This window comes from Crinia signifera, chromosome 2 (genome assembly GCF_055691185.1).
Source record: "Crinia signifera chromosome 2, ASM5569118v1, whole genome shotgun sequence".
NCBI classification, from domain to species: domain Eukaryota; kingdom Metazoa; phylum Chordata; class Amphibia; order Anura; family Myobatrachidae; genus Crinia; species Crinia signifera.
The window spans coordinates 6,633,321-6,652,641 of record NC_139218.1 but is presented as its reverse complement, the minus strand read 5'-3'; the positions used below and the strand labels follow the sequence as shown (position 1 = coordinate 6,652,641).

Here is a 19,321-nt window from a genome sequence, read left to right as displayed (position 1 = left end):
TGAGGGCGTGGCTTATGCTAATTAGCCGCAACCTCATTTTCATACGAGAATAGATGCTGTGCGCATGCGCACAGCGTCTATTCTACTAGATTGGGGGTCTCCCAACTGTCACCCCCCCGCAGCGGGACAATGCCTGCCGCGGGTGGGACAGCGGGACAGGACCCGAAAATCGGGACTGTCCCTCTAAAATCGTGACAGTTGGGAGGTATGGTCTCCCATGGGCCAATCAGAACATGGGGGTGGGCCTTCACAGGTGCCGGGGGAGGAGCTATGCTCCGTGTCCCAGCACTTTGAAAATAAACACAAGCAAGACATTGGTTTTGCTGTGCCATCGATGGAGGGAAACCATCTGGTTCTCCGCCATCAATAGCACAAGTATTCAACATCGGCCATAAAGCATCGATGATTTTGAATCATCAATGGTCGATGACCATCCCTACAGTGTCATGGGGAGGGGGTGCGCTCCGTCAGCATCTCCTGCAATAACATCTCAGCGGGCACCGCTGAACACAGCCTGCGGCCTAGTTACTCACAAACACCCAGCACTGGGCCTTCTCTCTGTTACAGGCCTCAGACCTTTCCACATGCACACCAAACATTGTTTGAGTCTCCAACATGGGAGCGCCCATATTGGTTTGATTCACAGGAGTTCAACAGCCAATCTGGGAATGGATATTCTGACATCATTCTGCAACAGCCAATCAGCTGCAGGCTCTGCCTATATATACCCAGAGACTGGAGCCAGAAGCCAGTCAGTACAATGTTGTCCTATGAGTAGCAGCTTCCACAGTACTCTAGTACTTCTGCTAATCCGGCACCTGCAGCATTCCACAGTAGCGCACGCAGGGGGGGTTTCTGAGTACCTAGAAACCCCCCAGGATTCTAATGGCCTAGGCTGAAAGCTGAGGGTCTCCTCTTTCCATGGGTACAAGAATTTTAAAAATCGGCCCTTGGGAACCGGAGATATCTGACTTCAAATCAGTGGTCCCCATCCAAGCCTGTTAATTGCTCTTCCCAGTTAGATATTTCAGGTTCTGTCTGACTTAGAGTTTTTCTGAGGATATATTCCAAAAGCTGAGACTCTCCCCCTTTGAGGGACACTAGTAGCTTGTCTCTACTGTTCCCAGAACCAGAGATATCAGCCTTCCAGCAGCTGGTTACTGCTCCAGCTCCTCCACACACCTGGTATGTAGTTTTATATACTCGTTGGCGGATTGCTCTGCCTCCTGAACTCTGATCCCCTAGTCCCCAATACCATTTGGTAGGTGCGATTCTCTAGTTATTAGTTCCATTAAAATCTAAGAAATTTATTTCTGGGAACTGGAGATATCTGCAGTCAAGCAAGCTGTCCTCCCACCAGAAAATTATGAATAATGAACCCACTCCACTATACACCCCTCCTCTGCATATTAAACATCCTCTACCACCCTGGAAGTTATGTATCAGGGCCCCTTCATTCAGCCCAATGCCCCCTTCTCCCACCACATCTCCCACCATCTGTGCAGTAAAGAGGTAATTAGTGGAAATTACTGATCCAGGCCCTACATGCTGAGCGGTTGATATAATAGACCCTACCACCTGCAGGACATCAAAGCTTCCCCCACCCCTACCGCTGGAGGATCGGTAGGGGCCCCAATACATTGCTATGCCCAGGGGTCTACACTGCTGTTATGTATGTATGTATATATATATATATATATATATATATATATATGTGTGTGTGTATAATATTATTATTATTATTATTATTATTATTATACATTTGGTCTATCTTTAATACTTTAACTGACCCGGCATATACTGGGTCACCTAAGTGTCCATCTCTGTGCTTTGCTCCGCCCCTCTGGAAACCCCCTTCTGAAAATCCTGCGTTTGCCACTGATTCCACACTGCCTGCATCCTGACTCCCTCTAGTGTCCAGTCCGGGACATTGCATCCACTATCAGAATACCTGGTCTATGGCTGCTGTTCAGTCTGCCTGCTAATGGTTCCAGTATTGCATCATCCTCACTACAGCCGGCTAGTCACCAGTCAGAGAGGCTGCAATAGAAACAGATCCCTGCTGCTGCCGTTATCATCATCTGTGACCCTCCCCTGTGATGACCATAGTGATAGCCAGTGTGTACTTACCTGCAGTGACTCTCCTCATTGTCCTATTCATACTTACCAGTTCTATCCAGCTTCCCCTGCGTGGGGTTCCTCCACAGACCCCTAATACTCTCCAGAGGCTCCAGCTTCCCCTGCGTGGGGTTCCTCCACGGACCCCTAATACTCTCCAGAGGCTCCAGCTTCCCCTGCGTGGGGTTCCTCCACAGACCCATAATACTCTCCAGAGACTCCAGCTTCCCCTGCGTGGGGTTCCTCTCCAGCTTCCCCTGCGTGGGGTTCCTCCGCAGACCCCCTAATACTCTCCAGAGACTCCAGCTTCCCCTGCGTGGGGTTCCTCCACAGACCCCTAATACGCTCCAGAGACTCCAGCTTCCCCTGCGTGGGGTTCCTCCACAGACCCCTAATACTCTCCAGAGACTCCAGCTTCCCCTGCGTGGGGTTCCTCCGCAGACCCCTAATACTCTCCAGAGACTCCAGCTTCCCCTGCGTGGGGTTCCTCCGCAGACCCCTAATACTCTCCAGAGACTCCAGCTTCCCCTGCGTGGGGTTCCCCCGCAGACCCCTAATACTCTCCAGAGACTCCAGCTTCCCCTGCGTGGGGTTCCTCCGCAGACCCCTAATACTCTCCAGAGACTCCAGCTTCCCCTGCGTGGGGTTCCCCCGCAGACCCCTAATACTCTCCAGAGACTCCAGCTTCCCCTGCGTGGGGTTCCTCCACAGACCCATAATACTCTCCAGAGACTCCAGCTTCCCCTGCGTGGGGTTCCTCCGCAGACCCCTAATACTCTCCAGGGACTCCAGCTTCCCCTGCGTGGGGTTCCTCCACAGACCCTCTAATACTCTCCAGAGACTCCAGCTTCCCCTGCGTGGGGTTCCTCTCCAGCTTCCCCTGCATGGGGTTCCTCCACAGACCCCTAATACTCTCCAGAGACTCCAGCTTCCCCTGCGTGGGGGGAACATGTGTATGCCATATAACTGGTACTAGCACAGGTCATGTGACCTGGTTCAGCGCTCCGGAACATGTGTATGCCATATAACTGGTACTAGCACAGGTCATGTGACCTGGTTCAGCGCTCCGGAACATGTGTATGCCATATAACTGGTACTAGCACAGGTCATGTGACCTGGTACAGAGCATGTGGGTGCCATATAACTGGTACTAGCAAAGGTCATGTGACCTGGTACAGCGCTCCGGAACATGTGTATGCCAAATAACAGGTACAATCACAGGTCATGTGACCTGGTACAGCGCTCCGGAACATGTGTATGCCATATAACAGGTACAATCACAGGTCATGTGACCTGGTACAGCGCTCCGGAACATGTGTATGCCATATAACCGGTACTAGCACAGGTCATGTGACCTGGTACAGCGCTCCGGAACATGTGTATGCCAAATAACAGGTACAATCACAGGTCATGTGACCTGGTACAGCGCTCCGGAACATGTGTATGCCATATAACAGGTACAATCACAGGTCATGTGACCTGGTACAGCGCTCCGGAACATGTGTATGCCATATAACCGGTACTAGCACAGGTCATGTGATCTTGTACAGTGCTCCAGAACATGTGTATGCCATATAACGGGTACTAGCACAGGTCATGTGACCTTGTACAGTGCTCCAGAACATGTGTATGCCATATAACCGGTACTAGCACAGGTCATGTGACCTGGTTCAGCGCTCCGGAACATGTGTATGCCATATAACCGGTACTAGCACAGGTCATGTGACCTGGTACAGCGCTCCGCAACATGTGTATGCCATATAACCGGTACTAGCACAGGTCATGTGACCTGGTACAGAGCATGTGGGTGCCATATAACTGGTACTAGCAAAGGTCATGTGACCTGGTACAGCGCCTTCCGGAACATGTGTATGCCAAATAACAGGTACAATCACAGGTCATGTGACCTGGTACAGCGCTCCGCAACATGTGTATGCCATATAACAGGTACAATCACAGGTCATGTGACCTGGTACAGTGCTCCAGAACATGTGTATGCCATATAACGGGTACTAGCACAGGTCATGTGACCTGGTACAGCGCTGCGGAGTATGTGTGCGCCATATTACTGGTACTAGCACAGGTCATTTGACCTGGTACAACGCTGTGGAGTATGTGTGCGCCATATTACTGGTACTAGCACAGGTCATTTGACCTGGTACAGCGCTGCGGAGTATGTGTATGCCATATAACCGGTACTAGCACAGGTCATGTGACCTGGTTCAGCGCTCCGGAACATGTGTATGCCATATTACTGGTACTAGCACCGGTCATGTGACCTGGTTCAGCGCTCCGGAACATGTGTATGCCATATTACTGGTACTAGCACCGGTCATGTGACCTGGTTCAGCGATCCAGAACATGTGTATGCCATATAACTGGTACTAGCACAGGTCATGTGACCTGGTACAGCGATCCAGAACATGTGTATGCCATATAACTGGTACTAGCACAGGTCATGTGACCTGGTACAGCGCTGCAGAACATGTGTATGCCATATAACAGGTACTAGCACAGGTCATGTGACCTGGCACAGCGCTCCGGAACATGTGTATGCCATATAACCGGTACTAGCACAGTTCATGTGACCTGGTACAGCGCTGCGGAGTATGTGTATGCCATATTACTGGTACTAGCACCGGTCATGTGACCTGGTTCAGCGCTCCGGAACATGTGTATGCCATATTACTGGTACTAGCACAGGTCATGTGACCTGGTACAGCGATCCAGAACATGTGTATGCCATATAACTGGTACTAGCACAGGTCATGTGACCTGGTACAGCGCTGCAGAACATGTGTATGCCATATAACAGGTACTAGCACAGGTCATGTGACCTGGCACAGCGCTCCGGAACATGTGTATGCCATATAACCGGTACTAGCACAGTTCATGTGACCTGGTACAGCGCTGCGGAGTATGTGTGCACCATATTACTGGTACTAGCACAGGTCATTTGACCTGGTGCAGCGCTGCGGAACATGTGTATGCCATATTACTGGTACTAGCACAGGTCATGTGACCTGGTACAGCGCTGCGGAGTATGTGTGCGCCATATTACTGGTACTAGCACAGGTCATGTGACCTGGTACAGCGCTGCGGAGTATGTGTGCACCATATTACTGGTACTAGCACAGGTCATGTGACCTGGTACAGCGCTGCGGAACATGTGTATGCCATATAACAGGTACTAGCACAGGTCATGTGACCTGGCACAGCGCTCCGGAACATGTGTATGCCATATAACCGGTACTAGCACAGTTCATGTAACCTGGTACAGCGCTGCGGAGTATGTGTGCGCCATATTACTGGTACTAGCACAGGTCATGTGACCTGGTACAGCGATCCAGAACATGTGTATGCCATATAACCGGTACTAGCACAGGTCATGTGACCTGGTACAGCGCTCCGGAACATGTGTATGCCATATAACTGGTACTAGAACAGGTCATGTGACCTGGTGCAGCGTTACGGAGTATGTGTGCTCCATATAACTCACTGGTGCTAGGAGAGGTCACGTGACCTGGTGCAGCGTTACGGAACATGTGTGCTCCATATAACTCACTGGTGCCACGAAAGGTCACGTGACCTGATACAGTGCTGCGGAGCATGTGGGGCCATATAACTCACTGGTACCAGGAGAGGTCACGGACCTGGTACAGCGCTGCGGAACATGTGTGCGCCATATAACTGGTACTAGAACAGGTCGTGTGACCTGGTACAGCGCTGCAGTGTATGTGGGTGCCATATATCTGGTACTAGCACAGATGACCTGTGACCTGGTACAGCGCTGCAGAGTATGAGGGTGCCATATTACCGGTACAATCACAGGTCATGTGACCTGGTACAGTTCTGCGGATCAAATGTGCTCCATATAACTCACTGGTGCCACGAAAGGTCACGTGACCTGATACAGCGCTGCGGAGCATGTGTGAGCCATATAACTCACTGGTACTAGCACAGGTCACGTGACCTGGTACAGCGCTGCGGAGCATGTGTGCTCCATATAACTCACTGGTGCTAGGAGAGGTCACATGATCGGGTACAGTGCTGCGGAGCATGTGGGGCCATATAACTCACTGGTACCATACCCTCCAACTGTACTGAATTTGCCGGTACAGTACCGTTTTTAACGGCTCCAGAACTCCTGCGTGCCCGGAATCCCCAAGTGTGCTGGGAGGCTGCGACCAGCGTGTCTGCGGCCGTGTCTGGAGTTGCGGTGAGCCTGGGAAGGAGCACGTCGTGGAGGCGGGCGGGGAGAGATCTCGGACCCGGAGTCCAGTCCGGTGAGGCTGGCTGCAGCGGGGAGATGCACAGGAGGACTCAGGCGGCGGCAGATCACAAGGCGGCAAAGGATCTATACGCCGCGGCAGCCGCTGTCCTTGGATGCGCCCAGGCTGAAGGCATCCCTGGAACTGGCTCCCAGCTCAGCACAGGGTATGTATTCTCAGGCAAGCCCAGTAGCCTAGCAGCCCCCGATCCCCTCCCATTAAGAATCGAATACCCGATTTTCAGGTCCTGTCCCGCTGTCCCACCAGCGGCAGGCATTGTCCCTCTGCGGGGGGTGGCAGTTGGGATACCCCCCAATCTAATAGAATAGACGCTGTGCGCATGCACATATTCTCGTATGAAAATGAGTTTGTGGCTAATTAGCATAAGCCACGTCCTCATTTGCATACACCCCGCCCCCTTTTCGGGCGCTCGCGCGGCTTTGCAGCGCGAGTGTCCCTATTTCACCAACACAGAAGTTGGGAGGTATGGAATCGGGTGCTGCTGGTAACCCCGCTATCCCAACTCACCACCAGGCTATGCATGGAAGTCCCAGTGTGGCAGGCATCCCAGCAACCCCCTCCCACCCCTGGGCAATCCATGCGATGCCCAGTGTGGCAGGCATCCCAGCAACCACCTCCCACCCCTGGGCAATCCATGCGATGCCCAGTGTGGCAGGCATCCCAGCAACCCCCTCCCACCCCTGGGCCCGCCATGCGATGCCCAGTGTGGCAGGCATCCCAGCAACCCCCTCCCACCCCTGGGCAAGCCATGCGATGCCCAGTGTGGCAGGCATCCCAGCAACCCCCTCCCACCCCTGGGCAAGCCATGCGATGCCCAGTGTGGCAGGCATCCCAGCAACGCCCTCCCACCCCTGGGTAATCCATGCGATGCCCAGTGTGGCAGGCATCCCAGCAACCCCCTCCCACCCCTGGGCAAGCCATGCGATGCCCAGTGTGGCAGGCATCCCAGCAACACCCTCCCACCCCTGGGCAAGCCATGCAACTTCCGGCGCAGCTGGCACCCCCACTTACCCCCAGGCAGGGACCCACGGTGCGGCTGGCATCCCTGCTTATGTACGGGCAGGAGTGGTGATCCCCAACACAGCTGAGGGGCCAGGTTGCGGACGTGCGGTAGCGGCCAGTGGCGCAGCCGGCTCCCCCACTACCCCCAAAAATGCCCAGTACACTTTTGGAAAGGAGGCATGGCCACGACACATTTACCCATGGTCACGCCCTGTTTACATGTGACCACGCCCCCTTTCTGAATGTGTACCGATTTCTGCCCTTCAGATGTTGGAGGCGGGTATGTGGTACCAGGAGGTCACATTGACCTGCGGCGCTCTGTTACCTGTACTCCTATTGTGTTATTCATTTGCTGTAATGGTAACTTTGCCTCCCTGTAATGTTCCTCTGTCGGCGCTGCGAAACACTTGTGGCGCCTTATAAATAAAATTATAATGATAATATAACTCACTGGTATATGTGGGCGCCCTATATACCTGGTACTAGCACAGGTCACGTGACCTGGCACAGCGCTGCGGAGCATGTGGGCGCCCTGTAACTCACTGGCACTGGCCTGGTACAGTCCACGAGAGGTCATGTGACCTGGGTGGAAAGTGCTGAGTAACGGCTGCTGTGTCATCATCTGCTACTCTGTATCAGTCCCACTGCCCCCGCCTCCTCGGTGACGTCACAACTCATCCCCGCCCGCCTGCTGTATAAGGCGCACAGACCGCCCCGACCTCCTGTATAACCGCCAGCTTCATACAGGTTCCGGGGCGGTGAGGCAGCCCTGCAGCCTGCGTTCTGGTGCTCAGCCTGCAGGCGGTTGGCCGGGACACAGCTGTCTATACAGGTTCCGGGGTCGCGCCCGTCTCCTCGGTGCTGGCAGTACACATACTTGCATAAGATTCCGGGAGTCGGGAGAGTACGGCCGCGGAATCAGGGTCGCTGCAGCCTGAGAGCAGGAGAGAAGCAGGTGGCGTGTGGGCTCCGTTCCTGGCCGCGGTGCCCGGACTGAGGAGGCTTTGTACCATAGAAGTGTGCCCTGTCCGCAGCCATGGAGGGCCCAGAAGCCCCTGAGGGGGACCATGTCCTGAACCTGGGGCGCCTGGGACTGGAGAACCTTAACCTGGAGCAGGTGACAGAGGAGAGGAGGAAGGAGGTGCAGCAGCTGCTGCTGCCCCACAACCGTCTGGTCTTCCTGCCCTCACCTGTGGCCACCTTCTCCCACCTCCACCTCCTGGACATCAGCAACAACAGCGTGGCCTACATAGGGGAGGAGATCCTGGGCCTCTCCAAGCTGAGGACCCTGCTGGCCAAGAACAACCGCCTGGATGAGTTCTCCCTGCCCAAGGAGCTGGGCAGCCTGAGGCTGGAGGCGCTGAACCTAAGTGGGAACCAGTTCGAGGAGATCCCACCTCAACTACTCCAGATGCAGACCCTCAAGACCCTGTCCCTGGGGGGCAACCGCCTGAAGAGCATCCCCGCTGAGATAGAGAACCTGCTCAGGTACGGGGGTGGGATACGGTCATTAGGTGGACCCATTAATTTTGTCGACAGGATTAGAAGGTCGACACGTTACGCTTTGACGATGTCTGTGTTGACTATGTCAACACTCGGGGGAAAAAACATTTGAAAACCTCATGTTGACATTCTTACTGTCGACCTTAGCCATGTTGACCTAATATGGGTAAACCCAAGGGCCCATGCAATTGGTCAACATGGAAAAAGTCAACAGGTTGACATAGAAAAGATCAATATGAGTTTTTGATTTTTTTTTTGTGTCCATGTTGACATGGACCCCAAATAGTGTGGCGCGTACCCTCCCCTCACTTGCCATGTGTCGGGCTTGGTGCCCCGCTTTCCACGCTTTGCTTTACCGTTCCCACTTGTTCTCCACATGGAAGGTAAAGGAAAAACAAAAGGTGAAAAACATGGCCACACTTGTCATGTTGACCTTTTATTTGTCGACATTTTCTCAATGTTGAGCTACTGCGTGTTGACCTATTGTCGACTTAGCAACCAGAAATGCTGACAAGGCGCTATGCAGGCCCGGTGCTCCTGTGGCTGGCACTGACGGGGCCCGGTGCTCCTGTGGCTGGCACTGACGGGGCCCGGTGCTCCTGTGGCTGGCACTGACGGGGCCCGGTGCTCCTGTGGCTGGCACTGACGGGGCCCGGTGCTCCTGTGGCTGGTAGGGAGAAGTTCTCTATGTACTGGGACAGTGTAACTCCCTGGCTGACATTGCATCAGGTGTAGGTTACCCCGAGTGTTGTTATCTATTTATTTATTTATTTATTTATTAACAGTGTCTTATATAGCGCAGCATATTCCGTTACAGCGTCTTATATAGCGCAGCATATTCCGTTACAGTGTCTTATATAGCGCAGCAGATTCCGTTACAGTGTCTTATATAGAGCAGCAGATTCCGTTACAGCGTCTTATATAGCGCAGCAGATTCCGTTACAGTGTCTTATATAGCGCAGCTGATTCCGTTACAGCGTCTTATATAGCGCAGCAGATTCCATTACAGTGTCTTATATAGTGCAGCAGATTCCGTTACAGCGTCTTATATAGAGCAGCAGATTCCGTTACAGCGTCTTATATAGCGGAGCTGATTCCGTTACAGCGTCTTATATAGCGCAGCATATTTCGTTACAGCGTCTTATATAGCGCAGCATATTTCGTTACAGCGTCTTATATAGCGCAGCAGATTCCGTTACAGTGTCTTATATAGTGCAGCAGATTCCGTTACAGTGTCTTATATAGCGCAGCAGATTCCGTAACAGGGTCTTATATAGCGCAGCAGGTTACATTACAGTGTCTTATATAGTGCAGCATATTCCGTTACAGTGTCTTATATAGCGCTGCATATTCCGTTACAGTGTCTTATATAGTGCAGCATATTCCGTTACAGCGTCTTATATAGCGCAGCAGATTCCGTTACAGTGTCTTATATAGCGCAGCAGATTCCGTTACAGTGTCTTATATAGTGCAGCAGATTCCGTTACAGCGTCTTAAATAGCGCAGCAGATTCCGTTACAGTGTCTTATATAGCGCAGCAGATCCCGTTACAGTGTCTTATATAGCGCAGCAGGTTCCGTTACAGCGTCTTATATAGCGCAGCAGATTCCGTTACAGTGTCTTATATAGCGCAGCAGATTCCGTTACAGCGTCTTATATAGCGCAGCAGATTCCGTTACAGTGTCTTATATAGCAGCATATTCCGTTACAGTGTCTTATATAGCGCAGCAGATTCGGTTACAGCGTCTTATATAGCGCAGCAGATTCCGTTACAGTGTCTTATATAGCGCAGCAGATTCCGTTGCGCTTTACAATAGCAGACAGTGATACAACAAAACAGGGTATTTACAGACAGTCAAAATGTAGGAGGGCCCTGCTCGCAAGCTTACAATCTATAGGGAAATAGGCATTGATACATATGGATACAGATGGGTCAGGTCCCATCTTTGCAGGGGATGGCGCTGGCGTCGCCAGCCGCCATCCCCCGCCAGCGCCATGGCGATGGTGAGAAGGGGATGCGCGCGTCCCCTTCCGACGGCGCTTCCATCTGTTCCCCGGGTCCCCGCCGCCTGCCCGCACCCCCCCCTAACCCCCCCTAACCCTGTCCGTCTCCCTGAGGCGGAGACGGACAGGGTTTCCGTCGCGCTAGCGACAGAGACTGAGACGTGCGTGCGCGTGAGACGCACGCGCGTCTCAGTCTCCTCGCTGGCGTGGCTGCTGGCGGGTCGCCAGCGCGTACGTTCTGGCGACCCGCCAGCAAGGATGACAATAATAACATACTGTAGATACTGTATTCTTTATTGCATCGATTCCACCAGAATGCAAGGTTCTATGACTGGTTCTGGAATTTGATAAGCTTGCCTGAAGAGATGAGTTTTTAGGGAACGCTTATAGGTTTGGAGACTGGAGGAGAGTCTTATTGGGCTTGGGAGGGCATATTTGCCTTAGTAGTCTGACCTTTCTCCCCACAATACTTGCACATAGTGTCAGTGTCGCTGCGGTGTGAGACGCTGAGGGTCGTATTCTGCTCCTTCCCATTGGAAATGTTCTACATTATCCGGATGCAGAGAATATCCTGACCTGGAGGCTTACTAACGGACGGACGCAGCGGTGATCTCACTGTTGATTGGCATCTGCCACATGCATTTATAAAATGGTCTATGAACCCCAAACTGCGTGCGTGCCAATCCAAGTGTCCGATTCTGTTTTTCATTGCATACGGCATCGCTAACTCTTGAGAAAGGGTTGCGTCCCGCGAGTCACTGGTAATGTAGCTGCGGGCAGGCACCAGTCGGGAGGGTGGCAGAGTGGTCAGCGGTGGGGGTGAGGGGACAGGCAGCCTTGGGTACCTGTGCAATGGCAGCTTCCCCTGCCCGGGTCGGAAAACCCGGGTAAGAGCCGTTTCCGGTATTTATCCTGCTTGATTCCCGGGTAGGAATCCCCCCCCCCCCCCCCAATGCATGCGCAGACCCCAAACATCGGGAAAGGGGACAAATGAAGGGCGCCGGGACTGTATAAAGCCGGCGCCGGGACTGTATAAAGCCCGCTCCATCTGTACCATTTCCTGTGAGGGAGAATTAACAAAAACAAATGAACAGCTAACAGAGCTCTGTGTGATCTGCCTGCTGTGACACACACACACACACACACACACACACACGGGTTAATGTGCGGCACTGAAGGCCCCTCCCCACGCTGTGTGCATTGTATGTTCATTGGGTCCACAGGGAAGTCTGTATAAAGTTCATTCCCTTTTGGGGCCTTTTTCCGTTCCCAGAGTGTAAGAGATTCCTAGAAGCTGCGTTCCAGGAACTGTACGTGCATGTATGCTGTACATTCCTGCGTCCTCTGTGCGCTGTATACAGTAACCTATTCCCGCGTCCTCTGTATACAGTCACACATTCCTGCGTCCTCTGTGCGCTGTATACAGTCGCCCGTTCCCGCGTCCTCTGCGTGCAGTCGCACGTTCCCGCGGCCGGTATACGGTCGTTACGTCGACACACCTAAGATTGACATGCATTGAGCCGCCCACTGGAGGTAAACATGGGCTTAGGCCTACACCCGAAAAGGTCAACATGGGCTTAGGTCTGCAGAGTCATTAGGTCGACACCAGCATTAGATCAACAGTCAAAAGTGGTTGACTCAATGCATGTCGGCCGAATGACCCATCAGAATCTAATACATAGATTGTTATACACAGATTCACATTAACATGACCTAGAGCGTTCTGTAATCTTGTCCCAGCAGTGGGAGTACTCCCATCTGACCCCCCCCCCCCCTCCCCCTCACAGTGATCCCCCTCCCGCATAATGAGGATGTCAGTAGGAGAGAATCCGTGCTGGGAGGTGTCACGTTGTTATATACAGGGTCTATTAGTAAGACCTCTGCCAGCAGTGGGAGTACTCCCATCTGACCCCCCCCCCCACCCCCCCCCCCTCACAGTGATCCCCTTCCCCCGTGTAATGAGGATGTCAGTAGGAGAGAGAATCAATGCTGGGAAGTGTCACGTTGTTATACACAGGGTCTATTAGTAACACCTCTGCCAGCAGTGGGAGTACTCCCATCTGACCCCCCCTCACAGTGATCCCCCTCCCCCGCGTAATGAGGATGTCAGTAGGAGAGAGAATCAATGCTGGGAAGTGTCACGTTGTTATATACAGGGTCTATTAGTAAGACCTCTGCCAGCAGTGGGAGTACTCCCATCTGACCCCCCCCCCCCCCCCCTCACAGTGATCCCCCTCCCCCGCGTAATGAGGATGTCAGTAGGAGAGAATCCGTGCCGGGAAGTGTCACGTTGTTATATACAGGGTCTATTAGGAAGACCTCTGCCAGCTGTGGGAGTACTCCCATCTGACCCCCCCCCCCCCCCCCACAGTGATCCCCCTCCCTCGCGTAATGAGGATGTCAGTAGGAGAGAATCCATGCCGGGAAGTGTCACGTTGTTATATACAGGGTCTATTAGGAAGACCTCTGCCAGCAGTGGGAGTACTCCCATCTGACCCCCCCTCACAGTGATCCCCCTCCCCCGCGTAATGAGGATGTCAGTAGGAGAGAGAATCAATGCTGGGAAGTGTCACGTTGTTATATACAGGGTCTATTAGTAAGACCTCTGCCAGCAGTGGGAGTACTCCCATCTGACCCCCCCCCCCCCCCCCCTCACAGTGATCCCCCTCCCCCGCGTAATGAGGATGTCAGTAGGAGAGAATCCGTGCCGGGAAGTGTCACGTTGTTATATACAGGGTCTATTAGGAAGACCTCTGCCAGCAGTGGGAGTACTCCCATCTGACCCCCCCCCCCCCCCCCCCACAGTGATCCCCCCTCCCTCGCGTAATGAGGATGTCAGTAGGAGAGAATCCATGCCGGGAAGTGTCACGTTGTTATATACAGGGTCTATTAGGAAGACCTCTGCCAGCAGTGGGAGTACTCCCATCTGACCCCCCCCCCCCCCCCCCCCCCACAGTGATCCCCCTCCCCCCGTGTAATGAGGATGTCAGTAGGAGAGAGAATCAATGCCGGGAAGTGTCACGTTGTTATATATAGGGTCTATTAGGAAGACCTCTGCCAGCAGTGGGAGTACTCCCATCTGACCCCCCCCTCACAGTGATCCCCCTCCCCCGCGTAATGAGGATGTCAGTAGGAGAGCGAATCAATGCTGGGAGGTGTCACGTTGTTATACACAGGGTCTATTAGTAAGACCTCTGCCAGCAGTGGGAGTACTCCCATCTGACCCCCCCCCCTCACAGTGATCCCCCTCCCCGTGTAATGAGGATGTCAGTAGGAGAGAGAATCAATGCTGGGAAGTGTCACGTTGTTATATACAGGGTCTATTAGGAAGACCTCTGCCAGCAGTGGGAGTACTCCCATCTGACCCCCCCCCCCCCCCCCCACACACACACAGTGATCCCCCTCCCTCGCGTTATGAGGATGTCAGTAGGAGAGAATCCGTGCCGGGAAGTGTCACGTTGTTATATACAGGGTCTATTAGGAAGACCTCTGCCAGCAGTGGGAGTACTCCCATCTGACCCCCCCCCCCCTCACAGTGATCCCCCTCCCCGCGTAATGAGGATGTCAGTAGGAGAGAATCAATGCTGGGAAGTGTCACGTTGTTATACAGGGTCTATTAGGAAGACCTCTGCCAGCAGTGGGAGTACTCCCATCTGACCCCCCCACAGTGATCCCCCTCCCCCATGTAATGAGGATGTCAGTAGGAGAGAATCCGTGCTGGGAAGTGTCACGTTGTTATATACAGGGTCTATTAGTAAGACCTCTGCCAGCAGTGGGAGTACTCCCATCTGACCCCCCCCCACAGTGATCCCCCTCCCCCGCGTAATGAGGATGTCAGTAGGAGAGAGAATCAATGCTGGGAGGTGTCACGTTGTTATATACAGGGTCTATTAGTAAGACCTCTGCCAGCAGTGGGAGTACTCCCATCTGACCCCCCCCCCCCCCCTCACAGTGATCCCCCTCCCCCATGTAATGAGGATGTCAGTAGGAGAGAATCAATGCTGGGAGGTGTCACGTTGTTATATACAGGGTCTATTAGTAAGACCTCTGCCAGCAGTGGGAGTACTCCCATCTGACCCCCCCACAGTGATCCCCCTCCCCCATGTAATGAGGATGTCAGTAGGAGAGAGAATCAATGCCGGGAAGTGTCACGTTGTTATATACAGGGTCTATTAGTAAGACCTCTGCCAGCAGTGGGAGTACTCCCATCTGACCCCCCCCCCTCACAGTGATCCCCCTCCCCGTGTAATGAGGATGTCAGTAGGAGAGAAAATCAATGCTGGGAGGTGTCACATTGTTATATACAGGGTCTATTAGTAAGACCTCTGCCAGCAGTGGGAGTACTCCCATCTGACCCCCCCCCCCCCCTCACAGTGATCCCCCTCCCCCATGTAATGAGGATGTCAGTAGGAGAGAGAATCAATGCCGGGAAGTGTCACGTTGTTATATACAGGGTCTATTAGTAAGACCTCTGCCAGCAGTGGGAGTACTCCCATCTGACCCCCCCCCCCCCTCACAGTGATCCCCCTCCCCCGTGTAATGAGGATGTCAGTAGGAGAGAGAATCAATGCTGGGAGGTGTCACGTTGTTATATACAGGGTCTATTAGTAAGACCTCTGCCAGCAGTGGGAGTACTCCCATCTGACGACCCCCCCCCCCCCCCCCCCCCCTCACAGTGATCCCCCTCCCCCATGTAATGAGGATGTCAGTAGGAGAGAGAATCCGTGCTGGGAGGTGTCACGTTGTTATATACAGGGTCTATTAGGAAGACCTCTGCCAGCAGGGGGAGTACTCCCATCTGACCCCCCCTCACAGTGATCCCCCTCCCCCATGTAATGAGGATGTCAGTAGGAGAGAATCCGTGCTGGGAAGTGTCACGTTGTTATACACAGGGTCTATTAGTAAGACCTCTGCCAGCAGTGGGAGTACTCCCATCTGACCCCCCCCCCCCCTCACAGTGATCCCCCTCCCCCATGTAATGAGGATGTCAGTAGGAGAGAGAATCAATGCTGGGAAGTGTCACGTTGTTATATACAGGGTCTATTAGTAAGACCTCTGCCAGCAGTGGGAGTACTCCCATCTGACCCCCCCCCCCCCCCCCCCCCCTCACAGTGATCCCCCTCCCCCGCGTAATGAGGATGTCAGTAGGAGAGAATCCGTGCCGGGAAGTGTCACGTTGTTATATACAGGGTCTATTAGTAAGACCTCTGCCAGCAGTGGGAGTACTCCCATCTGACCCCCCCCCCTCACAGTGATCCCCCTCCCCGCGTAATGAGGATGTCAGTAGGAGAGAATCCGTGCTGGGAGGTGTCACATTGTTATATACAGGGTCTATTAGTAAGACCTCTGCCAGCAGGGGGAGTACTCCCATCTGACCCCCCCCCCCCCCCCCCCTCCCCCTCACAGTGATCCCCCTCCCCGCGTAATGAGGATGTCAGTAGGAGAGAATCCGTGCTGGGAGGTGTCACATTGTTATATACAGGGTCTATTAGTAAGACCTCTGCCAGCAGGGGGAGTACTCCCATCTGACCCCCCCACAGTGATCCCCCTCCCCATGTAATGAGGATGTCAGTAGGAGAGAGAATCTGTGCTGGGAAGTGTCACGTTGTTATATACAGGGTCTATTAGTAAGACCTCTGCCAGCAGTGGGAGTACTCCCATCTGACCCCCCCCCCCCCCCCTCACAGTGATCCCCCTCCCCCATGTAATGAGGATGTCAGTAGGAGGGAGAATCAATGCTGGGAAGTGTCACGTTGTTATATACAGGGTCTATTAGTAAGACCTCTGCCAGCAGGGGGCATTGTCCTCATCTAGGAGGTACTGCTCCTTGTACAGCTTAGAGGTGGGCGAAGGGATCGCACCACAGGCTGTGGTTTCTTTTCTATTAGGTAAATAAATACTATTTAGGATAAACATTGGCCTGGCCATAGACACGACTGCGGTTACCACCAGCAACAGGTGCTCTGTATTCAGATTGTTCTACATTCTATATGTTATACTGCATTATGTGGCCAGACGGGGGGCTCCCGGCAGCTACCGCGTGACCAGGCAGGGGCTCCCGGCAGCGACCGTGTGACCAGGCAGGGGTTTCCAGGAGCGACCATATCTATAATCTCCTACTTCTTGTATTCCAGCTTGGAGTACCTGTACCTGGGCGGTAACTTCATCTCCTACATCCCACCGGAGCTGGCCAACCTGCCGTATCTCAGTTGTCTGGTGCTGTGTGATAACCGTATTGTCAGCGTCCCTCCGCAGCTGGCACAGTGAGTCCCTGTCTTTATGTCCGTACACTGTACCTAAGGGGCATCATAGCTGGGGGTTGTCTGTTACTGACATGGGGCCTATATTGTCATTGATGGGAGTGTTGTATTGGGCTTTATACCTGCTTTGACACTAAATACCATCTGTCCTCCTTCTGGGTCTAGGGTGCACTCGTTGCGCTCTCTCAGCCTACACAACAACCTCCTCAGCTACCTCCCCCGTGAGATCCTGAGCCTGGTCCATCTACAGGAGCTCAGCCTGCGTGGCAATCCCCTGGTGGTGAGATTCGTACGTGACTTGACCTACACCCCACCCACACTGCTGGAGCTGGCGGGGCGCACCGTAAAGAGTCGGGGTATCCCGTACTGGCCGCAGGAGCTCCCGGAGAATCTGCTGAAATACCTGGACCTGGCCAGCAAGTGTCCCAACCCAAAGTGTGGAGGTGAGGTTGCTGTAGATCGGGTGGGACCCGTTTATGTCCACCATATCTACTTGTGAAAATGTAGCCTTTCTCTCTGCAGTAAATCCTAGCAGGAAGCCACAATATTGTGTTTCTTTTTACTTTGTTGAAACAATGTTGCGCTGTGGAAAGTATCTTACTGTTACTATTGCAGAAAAGCCAATAAGATGTCATCTGGTCTTTCATCTACACACCAGGCAGTATGAATGTCATCCTGTAATTCCCTACTGACTGACCTGCTCTCTCTCCTTCCCCTTGCAGGAGTCTACTTCGACTGCTGTGTCCGTCAGATCAAGTTTGTGGATTTCTGCGGGAAGTACAGGCTCCCCCTCATGCACTATCTCTGCTCCCCTGAGTGTTCCTCACCCTGCAGCTCCCTCTCCTCGCAGAGTGAGTCTGACTCGGAGGATGAGGCCAGCGCGGCTGCTCGCAGAATGCAGAAAGTACTTCTGGGCTGACCGCCGCGAGGGCTCGAATCCTAAACTCGCCAGAGCGGGCTCTGAGGACGTATGGAGGATTTCATCACCTGAAGCTCCTAAAGGAGCAGAGACTACCAGGCCTGTAGAGCCCGCTCCCCAGCACTCTGCTGCCTATGTCCTGCGGCCAGCCGGCCGGCGGTGTACTGCTATCGCTGCCGTATCCCGCGGATGCACAGACTCCTTCTCCTATTGGGTGCTGATTTCTCAGACTGATCAGTGTTCTGTGTAGGAGCTAATACTGACTAACAATCTAGTCTTCCATCGGCCTGTGTAAGGCTGTACTGACCGCACTTAGAGGCTGCTGTGCTTCATCTGATCTCAGGCTTCTGACGCTGGAGGAAAACGCATCACATTTCATGACACGAGGGACATATACTTGTGGTATTTCTGGATAGAGAGTGTGCAGTTTTTCACCAGTTCTCGCACGTAACTCCTGTGGAATCTATAGCATTAAGTAATCACTGTGAGTAATGGGCAACAACCACCGCTGCCTGCACCAATATGGCGCCTGTGTCTTGGTCTCTATATGTTGTTGGTATAGTGACTCTGGTACTGGAGAGAACTGTGGTTTTATGTCTGTGAATATCCCGTGCGCACACATGTGACTTATCTCCTGGACGCTGCTCAGTAACGTGCCATAACCGCTCCTATAACAAAACGGTTATAAAGTTCCAAAGGAATCTGTATACTAATATTTGTCCGGTGCAGGGGTATTTACCCCATCTGTATACAGGGAGCAGTGACATGCCCTGTACATCAGAGATGTAGTATTAATCTTCCAGTGTAAGCCATAGTGCCCCCTACAGGACAAAATGTATGAAAATGTAACAATTATTTATTTTTACATGACCTTATAATTTTACGATTGTAGTTACTTTAATCCATAACTGATATATATATATTTTTTTCTGCAGTGTATATTGTTGCAGTGTGATACATGGGCTTGTAACACTCACAGGTGTATGTGCCGGGGTCTCTGTGTGTGAGTGCAGGCTGTTCGTGTGTGTGTGTTTGTGTGGGGGGGGGGGTACCATTCAAGTAGGGGAGCCCCTCCAACTGCCAGTGAGTCTGTTTGGAATGGCGGTTGATGGCAGTAGCTGTGGCTTCTATATTTGAATTTTGAGCTGTTCCGGAGCCTCCCCCGATAACACAGCTGTAAAGCCACTGTTTGTATAGTAACATTGTTGCTTCTACACAGAACA

The 19,321-nt window shown here is 53.0% G+C and overlaps 1 protein-coding gene across 1 annotated transcript; it reads left to right on the top strand.

Moving 5' to 3' along the window:
* The first annotated feature begins 8,157 nt into the window (after nucleotides 1-8,157).
* LRRC58 (leucine rich repeat containing 58) lies at nucleotides 8,158-19,037 on the top strand. The gene is made up of 4 exons (XM_083171502.1): nucleotides 8,158-8,900; nucleotides 17,054-17,182; nucleotides 17,345-17,622; nucleotides 17,902-19,037. The coding sequence occupies exons 1-4, from the start codon at nucleotides 8,449-8,451 to the stop codon at nucleotides 18,096-18,098; spliced, it is 1,056 nt and encodes a 351-aa protein (XP_083027628.1). The 5' UTR covers nucleotides 8,158-8,448; the 3' UTR covers nucleotides 18,099-19,037.
* Nucleotides 19,038-19,321: the final 284 nt, after the last annotated feature.